The following is a 20525-nucleotide window of genomic DNA, read 5'->3' on the forward strand; positions in this document are numbered from 1 at the left end:
TGTGGGGTGTGAAATCCTGAGTTGTGTAGCTGAGTGCCCTGGAAAAGTAGCTTAACCCATCACACATACATTTAGCAGCATAATGTTCATACTAAAGATATTTTGAAGTAAATTACAGACATCACAACAGAAGGTTGCAGAACAAAAGTTTAAGAAGTAGAAGTGATGAGCATATGAATAGAAAGGTCATATTTGGGATCTATAGCAACAAATATTTTACTATTCCAAATTCCACTTTCCAAGCTAAAAAACAGGTCTTCACATTTTATATTAATGCTTTTTTTTTTTTTTTTTTTTTTTTTTCCTGTTAAAAGAGGCTGCTAATGCAAAAGGGGCTTGGGGCTTTTATCTGCAAAGGCAGAGATGATACCTGTGGTTTGTTTTGAAAGTTCTATGGAAATTCCAGTTCCTGTCCGAGTTAACGGTTTTTCTTTGTGCTATTTAAGAAATCTTAAAAATGACGAGGGCTTGAAAAATAGGAGTCTTCAAGCAAAGTTAACTTTTAATATGTAAAATCATTGTCAATCTTTGAGTGACAACCCTTTGGAGTCTCCTTCTCCTCTTCTTTAGAGGGGGAGATTAGATCAGCATTCTCCAGAGTATAAATTAGGTTTTAGTGCTGAGGGAGAATTTAACAACCATACCCCCGGAGTTGGGGTGGGGGTCCCAAGGAGTGTGGGAAACAACCTCTAACCTAAGTGAAATGCTTTCTTAATTGCAGTCGTCTTCAAAGCTATTAAAATGCTAATAGTTGGACCTCCTAGAGGGCAAGATAAATCAAATGTTTCACTTCCTGAAAGATTAGCATGTGAGCTGGACTTCCAACTTGGGAATTCTGAGTTTTTGCAAACATGTGACAAAATGTTCACTCTCAACATGATTTTCATACTTCACCTAGGACAGAGAAGGTGGAGAGGAGGGAATTCAGTTCTATTAAATAGCAACACCCTGTCCCTTCGAACTTCAGCTAGCAACCAAGAAAATGCAAAGGACAACCATTCATTTCTCCTCATTTGTTTTTGTGTAACATTGAGACCACTTGATAGGAGAGGGCTATTGGAAACCTTTGCGTAAGGTTATAGCTTGAAAGTGTCTGTAGCCTAGCTCATAAATATGGGTGCTTCAAGACCAGTGCACAGGACATACCTGAGCAGTGTGAGTGTTCTATGTCAGTGTAATCCTTTGGCTAAGACACGGGTCATGGAGCAGCTGTTGCAGAGATTGATGGTGTATTAGGCATTGTCTGCTAGATAAATAATACCAGGTAAAAGATGGGTGTGGGAGCAAAGAACAGGCCAAAAAAACACAAAAACACAAAACTGAATGAAACGTTTTGTTCCCACAACAAGGTAGGTTTTTAGAAATAAATGAAGTAAGTCTATACTTTGCAAAGGTACAGAAATCAAATATATACCGTGGTTCCCATGACTACTACTGATAAAGTTTCCCTTATTGTTGCTGCTATTATGAAATTTTTAATGTCATTTCTTCTTAAAAGAAACCCCACTTTTTCATATAACATACACAAAATATGTATTCTTAGAAACTTAACCTATTGGTTAAAAATGGAAATATCAATTCTCAACTAGTTGCTTTTCTTACATGATCCTAAGAACATGTAAGATCCTTAGGCTTCTAAGAGGCACAGCTGACTCGTATGAACACGTTTTGCAAATTAGGAAGAAAAAAACCTCTCTGGATCATCCCAGCCTACCTGTCATATAGCTTAAAACATCCTTAAGGACACTGTGAATTTGAATAAAGCCCGCTTGCTCAGAACAAATGCAGCCCTGCACTAGAGGACGCAGGTTGGGGATCAGATTTTAGGCGGGAATTTAGCCCCCACAAACTCCCTCAGCCATGCAGCTTATACAGTGAACAGCCTGGACACCCTCAATAACCCTGAGGTTTCTTTACTACATTAAGCAACTAGGCATCAGAAGAACCTGCAAAACACTGAAAGAAGTAGACTTCATCTAAATTGACCTACGGATAGTTTCAAAATCATTTTTTATACCCCTGAAATGATTTAACAGAATTCTAGTCTGTGGATGGAAGGGCTAAGTGTCAAGGTCGACCCACTAGAAGCTCAACCCTGCAACTATAGATGGAACAGAAGCAGAAGACATTGTTTGGCTAGCCTAGGCAAAGCAGCAGAAGTAAAAATGACATTTGCCTAGTTAAACATTTATTATGTGCATGCATACCATCTGCCAGATTCCTGGAAAGTAAAAAGTGGAAGTAGAATATAGTCCCCGTTCTCAAGAATTAGAAAACTTAAAAAAAAATAAATAAATAAAAATAAAAATAAATAAAAATAAATAAAAAAAAAAGAAAACTTGATGACATGGGTGAACAAGGAAAAAGAGGAGAAGTGGTAAAGTGAACAAAATTCATTGCTTCTTAACTGTCTTACTACTTTATTGGGCCAAATAAGGCTTCTGTGAATATACTTGGTGAATACCACAGGGTAACACACAATCATTGCTATATCTTGGGTACATAGTAGGGATGTGCATATTTGTTGACTGAGTTAGTGATGAATCCCACAGGAGTTATGAAGGGATATTCTCATTCTATAAGCCTCAATACTTAATGTGAACAAACTCTCTGGCTTAAATATATATTTGTATGAAATGGTGGAATTTAAAACTTGTACAATTTACTAGATATTGAAAGAACTTGGTATCTTTTAAAGAGATCTTACTGGAAAAGAGCACACAAGGTGATGTCAAAAATGCTTTGATGTAATGACCGCTTGTACCCAATTGTTTCCATAGACCATAAACAAGACTGAAGAATGTTCGTCTGAAACTTTGCCTTGAATGAAGAAACTTCATTGAACAGGAAGTTGGCTTCCAGTTTGCACAGGCGTCGATGGAATGCTTTTTTTTTTTTTTTTTTTTTACTTTACCCAGTGAAAACAAAGTGTTTTTATGTGCTGTGCAAATGGTTCCTTCATGTGGTCTGACAGTTTATTTTCGCCATCTTTTTTTTTTAAAAGAAAAAAATCCCAGAAGAGGAAACAAACAAAAACCAACAACGAAACAAAATGAAGAAGGTTGACATTTTATCTAGAAGAACATTTGAATTCAGAATTTACCAGAAGATGTAGATAGATTTTTTTTTTTTTTAACGGAAAATCAGATGTCAAGAGGTGGGCAAAGCAGAAATGGAAACAAATTGTCTTCCTCAGTAACTAAGCTACTCTTTCTTTACCCCTTTTTGTTTAAAGCTAGTGGGTTGGTTTTTTATTTTATTGTTTTCCTAGAAATATTTAGGTAAGGTTTATCTTGAATCTTAATTGCCTTAATTTTAAGGACGTCAAAGGCTCTCGAGGCAAGCTGTCAACGTCTTGTTAAAAAAAAATTCAAGAAAGAATTGAAATATTGTGCCGGCTTTAACTGGTACAGAAGTTTAAGACTATGAGTTTTTAGGGTGAAAAAAAAACTGTACAGTTTAAAAGAAAATGTTTTTCTTCATTTGAAGAAAATTTGTTGATAAAAGAAACCATGGCAACTGCAAGAATTGGGAAAATGCTGGGACTTTTCATGAACTTTGTCTTAAGTGTTGAATCATTCTAGAAGGCTAAAACATTTTACGGTAAAGTTATTAATGTTGGTTTAAAAACAATTGCATTAGAAATAATGCGTGTTTGGAGGGCAGAATGCAGATTTTTTTTATTTACGAAGCGTGATCGCTAGCAAAAGCATTAGTGCTTTTTATCTGCAGTCTTTTTTATGAGCTTTACAAAGTTTTTAGTCAGCTTTGCTTGTCACATTGCAAAACCTAGCTTAAGAGCATTAAAAAAATTAAGTAGATAGGAGCTTATGGTCAAAAAGTGCAAAAAAAAAAAAAACAAAAAAACAAAAAAAGCAATAGATAGAGAAATTGTTGACAATTTCTGTAGTCTTTCCTAGTTGTGATCAAATTCAGCCTATGGATGGCCTATTTTATACCAAAGATGAAGTGGCACCCTATTGCAGTCCAGAAGATAGAGGTTGTTTTCCTTTTCTTCTCTTTTCTTTTTAAAAATTTTATTTGACCTACATGGCCGGACCAGTTCTTACTTTGTTGTTTGTTTAAACTACCTTCCACTGGTGTTTTACATACTGCAAAACCAAACAAAACAAAAAATGTTTTTTTTTGTTTGTTTTTGTTTTTTAATGTGCATTTGTTGATACTAGCAGAAGCTTGCACCTGCTGTGTTCAGCAGTTTCAGCGCGAAGAAGAGTTCTGGATACCAACTGATAGAGCCAAAAGGCTTTATATTCATTCTGTGAGCTTTTCTGGTTCCTTACTAGCTCTCTTGAATAGTGACACCTGTAATGATGGCCACCAATAAGCTGAGACACTTGTTTAACAGGTTGAAATTCCTTTCTGTGAACTTTGAACTAAAGATCCTTCCCGAACTGGTCTGAAAGGTCACTTGTCAAAAAAGCGTAGTGATATTCTGTTAAGTGATGAGTGGTCTCCTGAAAAGGTCTCATTGTATTTGTAACAATAGTCTTCCTTCTAACGTCCAACACCTCTAGGTTTTGTCTTCTCACCTCAGTCTTTGTTCATCCTGCCATGAACAGCCACCTTGATTCTGCAGTTGGGGAGGGGATATCTTCTTTTTGCCTCCTTTCATTGTATTTTCATACCCTGGTGTTGTCAGAAGAAGGACAAAAACAGACCTTTTTTTTTTTTTTTTTTCAGTTTTGCTCTCTGAGGCAAGTAGGACCAATAAGATTGAGGATTCTATTAGTGAAATTTAGGTAAGCTTTTAAGATGCTAGTTGACAATCAAGAAATTGTATGATTTATATCAATAAGAACCAAAAGAATTAGATCTGCTCAATCTTTAAAGCCAAAGTAGATATATTTGCATTGAGAATGATGCAAAACTTTGTCTAAAATGGATTAAATTGACTTAACAAACATCTCTGCATATTTGACTCATGGAATCCATGTTCAACCTGTATAGTTTCACCTGAACTTAAGACCGATGGAACTATGTTAATTGAACCATGCCCTAGAGTTGCTTTCTGAATGGATCATTGCAATCAGATGGGTGAAAGTCTTTTCACAAGCTAAATCCAAGAAAACTGTCTTAGTCCAGAAGGAAGAAGGAAATGCATGAAGTGCACTGTAAAAGAAAACAGGGTAGGCTTTTAAAAACTGAAAAAACTTAAAAGGCAAATCATACTCCCTTTAGGTCAATATCAGTAATGAGTTTGGCTCATCTGAAATTGTCAATATTCCACTATTTATGACCTGTCAACAGAGGCCTCGTGTTGAAATGGGCTCTGTTTTCTTATTTGAAAAATCCATGAATTGGAAGCTCAAGTCTAGAAAGTGACTCCCTATTTTTGCAATCAAATTAGAGGCAAAAATGTATCCAAGAAAATGTAGTAGCATGTGCTACAGAGAAATTCCCTCTGGTGACACCCATTCCTTAATGGTTTTCCATGATTTAGAGAGAATCTTAAATTTATACTTTCTTCTGTTCTGTCCTTCAGCTTCTCATGTATTTCAAGGGTGGCACTTAAGTTTTTTCTTTGAGAAGTGGGCTCCTGAGTCACAGGGGGTGGGTATAAGCGAACATGTATAGGAACTGTGCTTTTCGTTTCTCTTTTTCAGTCTCTGAACTCTTTGTATAAATAAGGATTATCCTGGGCATATTTCATTTGAATATGAAACAAACATGCTTTCTTTTGTTTCTGTAAAAAAAAAAAAACAAAAAAAAAACCTTAATGTGATACAAAGAAAGTCTCATTTACGCAATCAACAATGAGGCTAAGAGGTAGCTACCATGTGGCTGATGAATGTGCCTAGGTAACTTCCTGTTTCTATTCAAAACTACTGCTTTATTTATACATTCAGAAACATTTTTTTCAACTATGAAATTTCAATGATCTCAATTTTTTTAAGCCACTTCAGGCGCAAGGAAATTACCTGTCATTTTATGTGTCCATGTGTTTTGTGTTTGGATTTTTTATATCATGCCATTCAAGAAAATATCTTATTGCAAATCAAAAAGGAAAAAAAAGAAGGAAAAATGGCACATGTTCAAATTTGCATCTGTCATCTTACCTAATGGTTGTTTTTAAGAGTCAAGTCTGGGGGAATATAAAAAACATCAACAGGTAAGCAGCATTACATTATATGAAGAATAAAACAAATCAAAATATGTGTTCAATATTTGCAGACATCAGAATCCTAATTTAATCGCAATTGTTATTATGGTGATTCTAATCCTATTTAAGGCTTTTTTTTTTTTTTTAAGTATTCTGGTTCATCAGATTTCCAAACATTTATTCAGATTATTTCCATTTTTCCTTTAGACTTTAATTGTCAAGCCTTCTAAACATGAGGAAACAAACCAAAATCCCAATCCAAATGAGATCAATGTAATCTTACTTAAACTCTAGATACATGGTCAATGGAGGAATGGGTTTTCTCTTAATAATGATAAAGTTTTGTCAAAGGAGACAAATTATGCATAGTGACTCAATGCATGGCCATGTGTTCTAAAAATGTCTTGGGTCCTAGGTAAGCTAAAGCTAACAACCAGTAGGTGCTGGGGACTGTTTTTCCTTGAAGACTGGCATGTCACGATTGTTGCAAGTGACATAATATTCTTAAAAAAGAAAGAAAGAAAGAAAGAAAGAAAGAAAGAAAGAAAGAAAGAAAGAAAGAAAGAAAGAGAGAGAAAGAAAGAAAATCCTCTACCTAACTTCAGTTTGGCCAGGGTTAGTTTTGTTGGTAAATTTCAATCATTCAGATGTTATCTCTATGCTTCACTTGAATCAGTTCTTCCTGTGACTTTAACAGATCTGCCACATTTGACAGCATACAAGACTCACTTCCACACATTCTAGTGAAAAACTACATGGTATTAAAAACACTCATGTTAGAGAAGGCAGGCTAAGAGCAGAAAAAGACTGGATGGAGCAGGAAGTTCGCTCTACCTGCAGAATACATCAACCTCTTGCAAAACTATGTTAAAATCATTTTAATTCATGTATGACAAAAACAGAGTAGCTTTTTTTTTTCTAAAAAAAGGTTAATTTGAATATTTGAGATGTCTATTCTATACCTATATATATTTTACAGTGGCCTAAAATCCCCATTAATGAAGAGTGAGATTTGGTTGAGTAGCACTTTTGCAGCACTTCATGATTCAGAAGTTTCAATGGACTGTCTAGACAGATTATAATGTTAGTGAGAAACGAAAAATACATTTGACAACTGAGTCTCATTTGTACTTTGCGTGCATGAACCACTGTAGATGAGCTGATAAGCAGAGAGAAATTCTTAAGTGGGTTTCAGTGGTAAATGTTTTTAGATGATATCAAATCAAATAAAGGGTAATATTTATTTGTGTGGGTAAACAACATTCAGCACATTTGAAGAATCACACTTCCTAACAAAGTTAAACATGTCTTAGAGCCTTGATCTATGTTCTCATCCACAGTAGGGAGTGAAAGATGAGACTTTGGTTTTTGTGTTATTGTGCCTGGCATCCTTCAAAATTTTGAGCTTACCGAGAACTGACAGCATCTCACTCCAATCTGAGGGACTAGCAGAATTTAAACAGGCTCATTGATTCTGTACACTATACCCTTCCTGTGACAGAGTGATAATGGGATTTCATTAATGAATCAATTTGTTACACATGACATCCACTGAGGTATTGGAAGTCAGTTGAGTCTAACTCAAATTTAACATTTCTTACCCAATATTCTTAAATATGAAATCGCTCCCTTAATCCAAGTGTCCTTGGTCATGGCTGTCCTTTGTGGACTGCATGGAGTCCAGGACAGTACAGAACTAAATACAAGATCCCTGAGTTGCCCCCAAAATCTTTTCTCATGTGAGGCAGGGGAGCTTACCCCAGATTGGTGGTTTTGCTTCTCTTTCAGTTTATACCCCAATACATATGCTCCCCGTCACACAAATAAAGGATGGATAGCTTCTCAATGCGCATTTCTTTGTATTTCTGAAAGGAAAAATAATATTTTAAGAAATGCTTCTTCCTCTAAGGAAGCTTTAAAGCTGGAGCAGAGGTGAGATCAAGCTTGGAGTCTGTAGGAAGAACCTCTAGGCCACAGAGTCACACTTTTCTTCCATTTTATTCACTCCAGTTAGTAACTTCCCCAATGACTGAGTCTTGCAGAAATACAATCACTCTCAATTTTTGAAGGGCTATCTACTTTGTAGATTTGTTTTGTCTTCTCTTTTCAACTGTTAGGTCTTGGGCTCTGTTTCCTTTTATTAGCATTTCACCCTGAGGATGGAAAAGAAACATTTGGAAATCAGATTCAAATCAGTCTGTTTCTTTGTTAAGTCTCGATTTATCGAAGAAGTTTAAAATCATTGGTAAAACTGTCAGTGCATTATATACCATGGCTTTTTATTAGCCATAGTGTCTCTTTCCCATTCATTGCAAATAATTGAGAGTTGGCTGTATTCTTGCAAAAACAAAGGGGGTAGGGGGGAAACCTGTAGCAAAGTATTTGGCTTCCCTCAAAAGAAAGCTGTTTTGGTTTCGTTCACTATTGACATTTTAACCAGAAGAAAATGTCAACTCAAAATTGAGTTATGAGAATATAATAGCATCTCTTGGTTAAATATACACTCTTGTCCCTATCTTAAATCTTTGGCAAGAAAAATGCTTTGTTTTTGTTAATTTTTTTTTTTGTTTTGCATCACAGTAATAAGGGTGAATGACCTTGACACTCCAGTGGATTTTTTCTGATCATTTCAAATTAAGTAGTGTCCAAAGTGTAACTTTAGTGTTATGCTTTGTATTTTAAACCTTCTGGTCTTATATTATTAAGAAAGATGCTCTGTCTGCCTCCCCAAAAAAATGTCATTTCGTCATATATGAAGAAGTGAGTTACTTCATACTTTTCAGGAGCTATAAAAACTATTTCAAAGAGACACTTGAATAAGTTTTTTCCATTCTTGAAATTAATGCTTCCACTTATTTAAAAAAAAAGAGAAATATAATTGGGATCTTAATTTAAAAAAAAATACACATAAAAGTATACTTGCTATGAAATACCCAGTTTCTTTAAAAAAAAAAAAATGGGACACAGCTTTTTAAAAACCATTGTTTTAGGCCATATTTGACTTCATGGAACTTATGAAACATCATTCAAATTTAAACTTTATTTAAGAGCATTTTGTACCGCTGTCTCTGTCATGAAAAGTTCTGTAATTCTATGGTGTTTCTGGTTTTATTTTTAATTTTTTCATCTGTACCACAGTCAAATTAGCTACCATTTCCCCCATTCCTTGGGCTTTCTGTAGATCAGTGGATGTTAGGTTAAACTTCTGTTTTCTTTGATGAAGCTTTCAATAAAAAATGAAAATAAAATCAATCAGGTAGTCTGTTGTGTTTTTCTTCACTGTTCCAGAAATGGGTTGAGGGAGGGACCAGTGGGAAGGAGTAGTTTCTGTATTTAATTGGGTATACTGCTGGCTTCCCGTAGAATGCCAGAAGCAGCAGCAGCAGCAGCAGCAGTAGCAGCAGCATACTATCCTTGGTAACAAAAACTAGGAGAGGAGAGAGCATTCCATCCATGCAAGAGGCTGAGAAAAACTCGAGTTAGGGGCTTTGGTGGGAAGAGACCCTTTAGGTCTTCCTAACCTCACACATGTTTCCTTGTCTTTATGCTTCAGAGATAGTCCAGTTCCTGTCTCCAAACATGCCTAAAATCTACCAACAACTTGAGACATCTTTTGTAAAGGCCAGGAGACAGAGTTATACATGAAAATTTTCTTTTGACACGTTGACTCTATAAGGATTAAAATCCAAGTCAACCAAAATCAAAAATATCCATTCATCAAACTATGGAGGACTGTGGTAAGCAAACAGCAGAAATTAGATTTCTCTGGTCCAGGATCATCTAAGGTAACTGGGAGCTCTTATTCAAGGGCCACAAATATTCTGTGCCAAAGTATGTATTTGTTGTTGTTTGTCAATATTTAATTCTGTAGAAAACAAAGGAGATAAATGAAATTCATACAATGTATTAAACACAACAAAGAAAGTAAACTTTAAGACATAAAATAAGTAGAGCAGATGAGTGTGAACAAAAAGAGAAACCCGAAGATGAAGAAAACATTATATAATGCACTAAATATACATGAAGCACCAAGTATTCATGATATGCTAAATACACATAAGAAATATGAGGCACATTTTTGAGGTCTTCACTTGGTCACCCTTTGGTGCCCATAGCAACTTATCGGGCTAATCAGTGAATTTCAATTACTTGCCCTTGCTTCTCTCAAAAGGAACATGTTTCACCGGCTCCTTCCTTCTGTGGCCTGTCTTGCTTGCTTTTCAACTCTGATCTCTATAAAACACAATTAGTGGAGAAGGATGATGTAGCACAAGGAGAGGCAAAATACATGAACATTGCAGAGCTTTTGGCTGTGTGGTCCTTCTATTCTTCTTGAACGCTACCCTGAATGAGTTAACCTACCCAATGGCTTTCACCTTGCTTCTGGCCATGGATTTTAAATAGATTAAGAAGTCCTTTTAGCATCTTTATTTGACCTGTGAACCCTTCTGTTCCATGACCTCTAGTATAACTTGCATGATAATATATATAAAGGCTACAATTGTACCAAGGTCATTTCCCACATGACATCTTCATGCTTTATACCACAAGCACCCAAGAAAAAGCTAGCCAACCAGTTTCAGGCTCTGAGAACATATTGTATATATATCTTTCCTCCGTGAACACCAATTTACGTTGTACTTCCTGGCAGAAGAAGTTGGAAGAGAAACTTAGAAAAATGGAATTATTGGCAAGTATAAGAAAATAAGAATTGGAATTAAGACCTTGAAATTAATTTTACTTATGTCCCATCAGAGTTCTTTTTAGAGCAATGGTTCTTTTTTTGCTGTTTGTTTCTCAGGAATTACAGACTTTTAAGAGGCTAATGATGCCAGCACCACTACCCATATGACTAACATGTTCACTAAGTTTCAGGATGCTTGGGAACTGCCTGAAACATATCCGTAGACTTCTGCTGAAGAATCCTTAGTTTCAAGACATAAAGATAAGAGAAAACCAGAGAGTGAAGAAACAAGCTACATTTACAATGGTGCCCCTTGTTTATAAAATAACCATGATCTGTTAACCTCATATCTATGTATTTTTTACTGTTTTATAATTTATTCTAAGAAGTGAGTACTTCTCCAACTCTCAACAGTTCCCACAAAATTCACAATTGATAATACTTTTATTTTTAAGGGATACTGAGAAAGATTATTCTTTTCATTGCTTTCCAAAGTTAGTCAAGTGAAAAGTAATATAGCTCAAACTCAACCTTAGAAGATTTGGTTATTTTTTGAATTTCCGTATATGAGTGTCATTTACAATAATGATGAAAAAGTCTCCCATATATCAAAGGCTGTCTTTTCATTTAAATACTGAGAAACAGAGGGAGTAGCCTACTGTTAGGATCTTTCTCCCACCCTTCTGAGATTGCAGGTGACTATCCCAATAAAGCAGTCAACAGGTGGCACTGTGGACTTAGTCTCCAGTGGATTCCAAACCCACATCCCAGAAATCCGCATTCCTAAACAGAAACAGAAATATGAGGTATGGCTCTAAGAGCAAGGTCGCCATCACTGAGCCTTCACTATGTGCCAGGAACTGTACCAGCTGGCTACATACTTGAGGCCATACAAGCCTCAAAAGACTGCTCTGAGGTAGGTGCTACTGCTACCTCCATTTTTTAGATGAGGCTTGGAAAGTTAGAGACCTTCCATGGACCTACTACATCCAGGAAGGCCTAGAGTGTGCTTTTAAAAACAGATCCAGGGTCACTTGGGTGGCTCAATCAGTTGAAGTGGAACTGTTGATTTTGGGTCAGGTTATATCTCAGGGTTGTGAGATTAAGCCCCATTGGGTTTCCCCCTTAGCACAGATTTTGCTTGAGATTCTCTCTCTACGTCTCCCTCTGCCCCTCCCCCCCACCACTCATGCACTCTTTATAAACAAACAAACAAATAAATAATAAAAACAAATCCAAAATGTCAACCCCTGAGTTCTAAGTTTTTCTCTTATGCAATGACTTTGGGAAATGCCAACGCGGAAGGTAATTTTGCTTTCAATGTTTTTTTCAAATGTTTATTTCACTTGGCCTGAGATTTTTGTCGGTTCTGTAGAGGAGGGCATTTGATGTTCTAATCACTTTGGTCACAGAAACCCAACACAATTCACATTTTCCATCCCAGAAATAACTTGCTGTTTCAATCATCTCTGTGATTTGTTCTGGAAAAAAAGGATGTATCTACCAAATAGATAAGCATAACTTTTCATTGACTCATTCATTTAACAGTGCCTGGTGCATGAACATTCCATAAATATTTTAATGATAAATAGAGTAGACACGGTACTTGTCTACGGAGATGTCATATTCTAGAAGGCTCTGGTTTATGACAACATTGTAGCATGAAATAAGATCAGGGAATTTTGTGAGCAATATGTTTTACCTCCCATGGCTTGATGCAAAGTAGATGGAAAACTTCCTGATGTGAATTCAATCATGTCTTCTCCCATCCACATGTGTGGTAGGTCTTCCAACCCCCTTGCTGTTGCCTCTTCCCTAATTTGGCACCTCAGCAGAGTGACTGGACATTTCACTGCTACCCTCTCCCCAAATCATCTGGGCCATTCAACTCTTTTGACATTAAAGAGAGTGGAATATGCCATTCTGAGCTGCTCTGAGCTGTTGCATATTGCAACTCTAGTAGTGTAGCAAGATTTCTTTTCCTTTGGTATACCCACATTTCTTGGTCATGCTGCTTCAAAGAATGAAGATGTGGACCAGAGGAAGAGTGGTGGGAAGCAAAGCAAAGTTTATTGAGCAATAGTACAAAACTCTCAAAGAGGGAGGGGACCCTAGAGGGTTACCACCAGAGTTTCGAAGTTTAGGGGTTTTTATGAGATTGTTGGTGGGCTGTTTTAACCTGATTAACTCTCCACGCACCTGTCACCCAATCAGGTTTTTGTCATCTACCTATCATGTGGGAAAGGGTGGAGAGATCCTTCCAGGGTGATGTAGAATCCTTTTAAGGGTGGCTTCCTCTTAGGGCAGGGGCCCTTGTCCTTGCCTGCCTTTCTTATAACTAGGCTTCATTAGTAGCATCTATTATTTACTACCACTGACCTTTTCACAACCATGCAGGATAGGTGCTGCCACATTTTAAACATGAGGAAACTGAGGCCTTGAAAAGTTGTAAGACTTGGCCATGTTTTCAAGATGCAGATGCGTGATCCAAGCTCAGAATCTGCTAGATACAAAGCCAAAGACTTTTACGTCGTGCTGGATCCACTGATGTGACTTGAGAGGACACATTATTGATCCATAATAACTTTTCTATTATCTGACCTTTGACCAATATAATTTTATTATCACGGGTAGATCACAAAATATCAGATAAAGTGCTGAACAAGCAGTGAAAAGATCTTGGATCCTCACTTTAGGCAAACTCTTTGCTAAACATGTTTTCCCCTCTCTCTAAAATTCATCTTTATCCATCAAAACGCACACCTTTGTTCTGGACTTTCTGTTTGTTTATTTTTTAACAACAACAACAATAGGATGATTTATTTAAAGCATAGCACACTCCCCATCACTTCCCAATAGGATAGGAGGAGAAAAGAATGACCCTACAAGTGTCATTTGGTCCAAGGCAGAGCTCCATGCCTCCTGAGATAGCAGACTCATTGCCCTCAGAGCCCCATGCCCAGAGTCAAGCTGAACGCACCAAGAGGCCAACCACAGCCTTCAAGCTTCCCATCTGTAGCTGTAGCCAGGCTCTGGGTCACCAGAATGCTTTCCTCATGGGGCGATTGACATGTCTGTAGGTGTCACATAATAAAACAGGAGATCACTCTGTGGAATTTATTGTTCTGTAGAAGATTTACCCCCAACCTTCACACCAAATCCTGATCAGCAAGGACCGCTCTTCCTCTGTTCACCAGCAATGCCACCATTTGAAGTGATTGCCAACCCTACCTCCATACTCGTTTCTCTCTTGGTCTTTACTAATTGCTCCCATCCTCACCTAAGATGAGAAGGAATCCAGGGACTTGCTCAGGTTCACAGGCTGAGAGGAAGAGCCCAGAGAGTTTAGGAAAAAAATGCCCTTCCTTCTGTTCCCTTCAAAATATTTTTGTAGAGATCTTTGCCAAAAAGTTTTCTGGTCCATTTCCAGTAAGTTAGTTTTAGATTTGGGGGGATGAACAAACACCGAGGAAGGCAGCCTTTCCCATAAGATACTAGGTTCAAAGATACAGGGTGTGAGGAAGGGGAGTATCAAAGTCCACGTTGCTTTCTTCATCAGCTCTTCTAGAAAGCTTCAGAAGATGGACACTAGGAAGATCCCACCTTCCCTAAGCCATTGATGGGACAGTTCCTAAAGTTCTACTGTCATGGACTGATCACTTTTGACAAAGTCACAATGAAAGAGACAAGAAAATAGAAAGGGCATCTCTAAAGGAATATTTTTTTAAAGCATTTGTTTCTTTAGTTTGAGAGAAGGAGAGAGAGCACAAGCAGGAGGGACAAAGGGAGAAGGAGAGAGAATCACAGGCAGACTCCATGCTGAGTGTAGAGCCCAATACAGGGCTCGATTTTATGACCTTGAGATCACAACCTGAGCTAAAACCAGGACTTGGATGCTTAACCAACTATGCCACCCAGGTACCCCTTTAAGGGAACATCTTGCCTAAGCATAAAGGGTTCTGAGTAGGGTCCAAAGATACTGATGTTTGGTACCAGAACTATTTTTATGATGAGCTTGGGGCACCTGGGTGGCACATTCAGCTGAGTGTCTGACTCTTGGTTTTGGCTTAGGTCCTGATTTCAAGGTCATGAAATGGAGTCTCCATCAGGCTCCCCAACAAGCCCCACATCAGGCTCTGAGTTTGACATGGAATCTTCTTGAGATTCTCTCTCTCCTTCTGCCTCTGTTCTTCTCCCCACTAGCATTCTCTCTCTCAAAATAAATTTTTAAAATCTTTTCAAAAATAAAAATAAAATGAAGAACTTGTAAATGGAAGAAAAGACTAGAGACAAAAATTAAGACATGGAACAGAACTCATAGATTGGGTAAAGGATCATTGTGGCATTGATATTTGTTTATGTTACACCCTTCTCCAAGTTTCTCACGAAACCTGAACTAGCTGTGCCATACTGTCAGCTCTAAGTGCAGGATTGGGCGGTCATTTACTAATACTCCTTCTAAAGATACTCCTATTTGCCTCAATCAGAATGATGTTAATGGGAATATACTTAAGAGGGACAGGAGAGCTGAGGGACATTCTGGTCCACCTCCTCACTGACATGAGTCCAGATGATGGCATGATTGGAGCAACTGAGACAACAGTGTAGCACCTGAGGGTAGATAGTGTGGGCTGTAGAGATGGGGAACAACAATCCAGTGACTGCAGGCCAGCTGGTGGAAGCTGACTTGGGAAGGGTGGGTGGACACTGGTTAGTTTTAGGTCTTTTGTGTTCCAGGGAAGGGCCAGGAACCTCAGACATGATAATACCCGCTTGCCAGACCCTCTGCAAGAGGAATGTCCTTTTCCATGAACTCTTCCAGACCTCTGGGGAAAGTCCAGGCTTCTAGACACTTTTGTGAGTGTCATTTAAATAGACTAATAAGGGGCACCTGGGTGGCTCAGTGGTTGAGCATCTGCCTTTGGCTCAGGGCAAGATCCTGGGGTCTTGGGATTGAATCCCACATTGGAGTTGCTGCAGGGAGCCTGCTTCTCCCTCTGCCTATGTCTCTGACTCTCTCTTTGTATCTCTCATGAATGAATACATAAAACCTTTTAAAAAAATAGACTAATAAGAATGCAAAGTCCAAGGATGAACTGCCATGCTACTGGAGCTCAAGAACCTTACTACCTTTGGGCAGCAGACAGAAGAAGCATAGAGTCAGAAAACTCAGCACTACTTATGATTCCAGAGCTTTTGCCCATGTGTTGTGTGATATCCATCTCTGTGTAGGTTTGATGATTAGGGAAGGCTCTGATAAACCTTTTCCTGAAGAAGAAAAGTGATTAATTGGGCTCTCCTAGAGCCATGGTTCCACAAGGTAGCAGAGGTAGAAGTAAGCTAAGATGCATTGATGGTGGCAAGCCATGATGGCTCTGACCCGTTGGTATGCTTTAGTCACAGGAAAGTTGAGGGCCGTACATGCCAGAGGTCTCTGAAATACCTTACTGTATGGTGGAGGCCTTCTCCAGGCTCACTATGATGGCCCAGTTGTACACTTTTCCAGGGTGCCCATAACACATCAGCTGAATGCTAGATACAACTCCAGCATGTACCACAAGGGACATCCTAGGACCTACAGCTTCCTCTGCTGTTTGCCAGGGGCTTGTTCTAATAGCTTCCCAACCAGGCAAGGAGGGGCTTCAGCCAGGAGGGCAATAGAAGGCTTCCTTGCCTTTACCATTTGGACCTTCTGATCCATAAAAGGCACCAGTCTCCAAAAAAGGAATCTAAAGATGCTGAGGAGGACCATCTTGAAACGCTTGATGTTCAGCCACATGCTCCAGCGCCAGCCCAGAGAATATCACTCTGATCCTTTCCTTCATACAGGCAACCACATGCTGGCTCCACCATCACAAAGGATAGGGCAAGGAAGGAAGGTGAATGAGCATGTCCCTTCCTCAGGCAGGGTCTCTTGGGCCAATGAAAGTTTCCTAATATGACCTCTTTGCATCAAAACAAATGCAAACAGCAGGCAAGACAAGGCTGCATATCTCTCCTGCTCTACAAGGCTGGGAACTCAGAGGCTGAGGTAATTTAAATGGAGAAGCCCATTCCAGGACCTGTTCCCTTGCTATACCCACTAGGATTAAAAAAAAAAAAAAAAAAAAAAAGCTTTTTGTTTGTTTGTGTGTTTGTTTGTTCTTTATTTTTTCTCTTATGGGGAGATGGGTCTGATGGAATTTTTGGCAGAGGCTTTTGTTCCTGTCACCCCAGCCAGCACCACGATGGACAAAGATTTGTCAAGATTCTCCTCCATCTTCTCTCTTAGGGTTCTAGGAGGAGAAGCATTCAAGAAGATGCAAATCCCATTATACCTGCATCTCCAGGGGGACCACACTCTCACACTAGCTCACATGGTCTTTAGCAACACATTTTGAATGTTTAACTGAATACTAAAGGGTGGATGTGATATACTGGGTTGAAAGGTGCTCCACTCCATTCTCAAAAAGATACATTCAAGCCCTCTCCCCCAGAACTTGTGAATGTGACCCTATTGGGAAATAATATCTTTGATGTAATTGAGTTAAGATGATATTGTACTGGATTAAGGTAAACTCTAAATCCAATATGGTTGGTGTCTTTATAAGAAGAGGGGCATTTAGGCACAGAGATAACACACAGAAGGAAGACAATCATGTGAGGACAGAAGCAGCAATTGAAAAGATGAAGCTACAAGCCAAGGGATGTGGAGGATTGCCAGAAGTCACCAGAAGCTGAGAAAGAGACATGGAACAGATTCTTCTGCAGAACCTCAGAGGAGCGTGGCTCCTCAGACTTCATTTCAGACTTCTAGCCTCCAGACCCATGACAAAATAAATTTCTATTGTTTCAAATCACTGAGTTTGTGGTGCTTCATTACAGCAGCCCTAGCAAATGAAACATCCAGAGAATTAGTTCCAAGCAAACAGATGAGCCAGTCCTGGTTTCCCTAGTAGGTACCCATTCTCCCAGATTTTTCTTTAGTTGGGTATCCTGTGACCCAGTTTGCTGGTGGATTTAAGGAGAATCATGAACCCTGAGCCTGTCCAACATTTTCAGTGCCGAGAGTATGGGAGCTTTCCAGCTCTTTACATATCTGAGCTGAAACTGGAATCCTCAATTATGTTCATTTTTAATTTCAAAACCTTAAACAGTTTCTTAAATCAGACATTGTACTCCAAGGCTAATTAGGAACAGACAAAAAGAGAAGACTTTTGGCTTTCCTAAGTGGCAATTTCTCTATTTCTCCACTGTCTTCCCATCTTTCCAAGCTTAAAACAAAACAACAAAAGGAAAAATGGCACAGGATAAAGAGCTCTAACTGTCCTGCTCTCCATTGTCTTGTGTGGGTGTTGATGAAGTCAGCCCTCTCCTCTGGGCAGGACAAGTGGGGGAAGACCACTGCCAATATTTCTGTTGGGAACAGCCCATCTTGAGATGATTTTTTTAAAGATTTTATTTATTTATTCATGAGAGACACAGAGAGAGGGGCAGAGACATAGGCAGAGGGAGAAGCAGACTCCCTGTGGGGAGCCCAATGCGGGACTCGGGACCCTGGAATCACACCCTGAGCCAAAGGCAGATGCTCAACCACTGAACCACTCAGGTGTCCCACTGAGATGACTTTCTTGCTACATCTAACTACTGCATTGGGAGTCATCATGGCAGGGAAAGTAAAGCAAAAACCAGAAGTCTATTGACTACTGCGGGTACCTTCCAACTGTAATTGGGGACACACTCTGTCCAACTCTGTATACCCATCCATGCTATAACCAAAGACTCGTACCTAAAATCTCAGAAATATTTCCCCTCCAAAACTTAACAATTTTTTCGGCATTCCCATTTCTGATCTCCAGTTAGATGATCACAGAAGTAAATTTGCCTCATATAGTCTGATGAATTAAAATGAATGGCAGTTTAATCATCTTCACACACGCCCATCCATAGTCAGAAACAAGATGTTTACTCCACATCTAAATAGGAAATGGACCTAAAAACATGAAGTAATAAAAACAAGCTGTCTCTAGTGAGTGAGAATCCCCACTACATCCCTCTCTACCACAGCAGTGGAGGCAGAGCCAGCAGTTAAAAGTGCTGACTTTCAGGTCACAGGGCCTGTCTTTGAACCTCAGATCTCCATAATTAAGTTTTGAAAACCTCGTTTTTCTCATTTTTCAGGTGAGTAAAATAATAGTACCCATCTCATATGGGTTTCAGGAAGGTTAAATTTCAGGAAGGTTAAATTAATTGGTACACGTAAAGCATTGAAAAATATGACTGGTACATGGTAAGTACTCAGCAAATGTTAGGTACTGTTATTTTATTGAAGCTTGGCCATATGTATACCTCGCTCAGTTACAAATCTGTCTGCAGTAGTCCTGAGTTCTGTTCCCTGTGGTCCTAAGACTCAGCCCTCTGTTAGTCACCAGTCTATGAGTGCTGCTTGCCTCCTACCACACACAGCTGAAACCTGGTGTCGTCTCTGTTGATACTTCCCACTGTCTCATTTAGGGAGTTGGATCCTGTCTCAGCAGGTATCAACACTTCTGCTGTTTGAATGAGTTTCCTGTATTTCCTTATTCAATTATATCATAAAACTCCTATTTATATTTCCCCCAGTGTGTTGCCTTTCTGTCTTTGTATCTTTGGCATTCTCATTTCGGATTTTTGTTTCATTTAAATTTTTTTTCTAATTATTCTGATTGTTCATAATTATAATAGAGAATTCGGAAAAATGCACACTGATTTTTGGAAGAGAATAAGTACCTACCACACATTTCACAGCAGAGAAATGTATTTTCTCTGACTCTTTGATTTTCTATATGTAATTTTAAAAATACAAATTTAGGATTGTACCAGGCAATTCTGTATAATTTCTTTCATTTATATTACGAGGACTTTTACTATATTATTTTCAATTGCACCATTTTAAACATTGAATTAGATTTCCTTAAATTTACATACTGCAATCCACCAATGGTTTTCATTAATAAAGTCAGAAAAATATGATAAATTGAACAATGTATTGTTGTATTGTATTGAACAATGATGGGTAATTTACTTTTGAGAAGCTGCATTTTAAACTACTTAAGTAAAAAAAAAAAAAAAAAAAGTCAGCTTACCTTAGCAATACCCAGAACATTGCCTCCTGTTACTTTAAGCTGCTTACATTTATTGGCCATTGCACTCAGACTCTGGTTAAAGATTTCAGGTTCAAAAAGAAAAAAAAAAAAAAAAAAAGACTTGAGATGGTGTATGGTGAGCTATACTCAAGGTTTTTTTTTTTTTTTTCTTTACTCCATTTTGATGATGTTTTATTTTCTTTAAATGTGAGACAAACAGGTAAAATTGAATGTCAAAGAGTTTGTATTTTGATCTTGGGCTGTAATTTTAAACTAATGAGAGATGGTTATTATTTAGTAAATAAAAAAAGATACAGAGCAATGTGTGGTATGCTACAAGCTGAGTTGCAAAAAGGAAAATCTGTATATGTGCGTATGTGTGTTTTGATATGTGGTTTTTATTTTCCTTTTGCATTTGTTACATACCCACAGCCACACTCACCCTCACAGGAATAGAATGCCTCTGAAAATAGTCACAAGAAACTCATCATTGGTTTGTTCTACAGGAGAAAACTAGTTTTCTAAGGAGATTTTTCAATCTGTGCCCTAATATCTTCTGCATTTTTATTTTGTGAGCAGGTTACCTCTTAGAAAAAAAAAACTAAGTAAAATAAAC

At 38.2% G+C, this 20525-nt stretch overlaps 1 protein-coding gene across 13 annotated transcripts in view; it reads left to right on the forward strand.

The window, feature by feature from the left end:
* The window catches only part of RBMS3 (RNA binding motif single stranded interacting protein 3), a 1278684-nt gene extending 1269311 nt beyond the window's left edge, over nt 1-9373 (forward strand). For all 13 annotated transcript variants that reach the window (XM_077865504.1, XM_077865505.1, XM_077865510.1 and 10 more), the window contains one exon: nt 2781-9373. In XM_077865504.1, coding sequence (XP_077721630.1) covers nt 2781-2787 — 7 coding nt within the window. In that variant the 3' untranslated portion in view covers nt 2788-9373. The remainder of the gene's footprint in view (nt 1-2780) is intronic.
* The last annotated feature ends 11152 nt before the right edge of the window (nt 9374-20525 follow it).

Source organism: Canis aureus, chromosome 22 (genome assembly GCF_053574225.1).
Source record: "Canis aureus isolate CA01 chromosome 22, VMU_Caureus_v.1.0, whole genome shotgun sequence".
NCBI classification, from domain to species: Eukaryota; Metazoa; Chordata; class Mammalia; order Carnivora; family Canidae; genus Canis; species Canis aureus.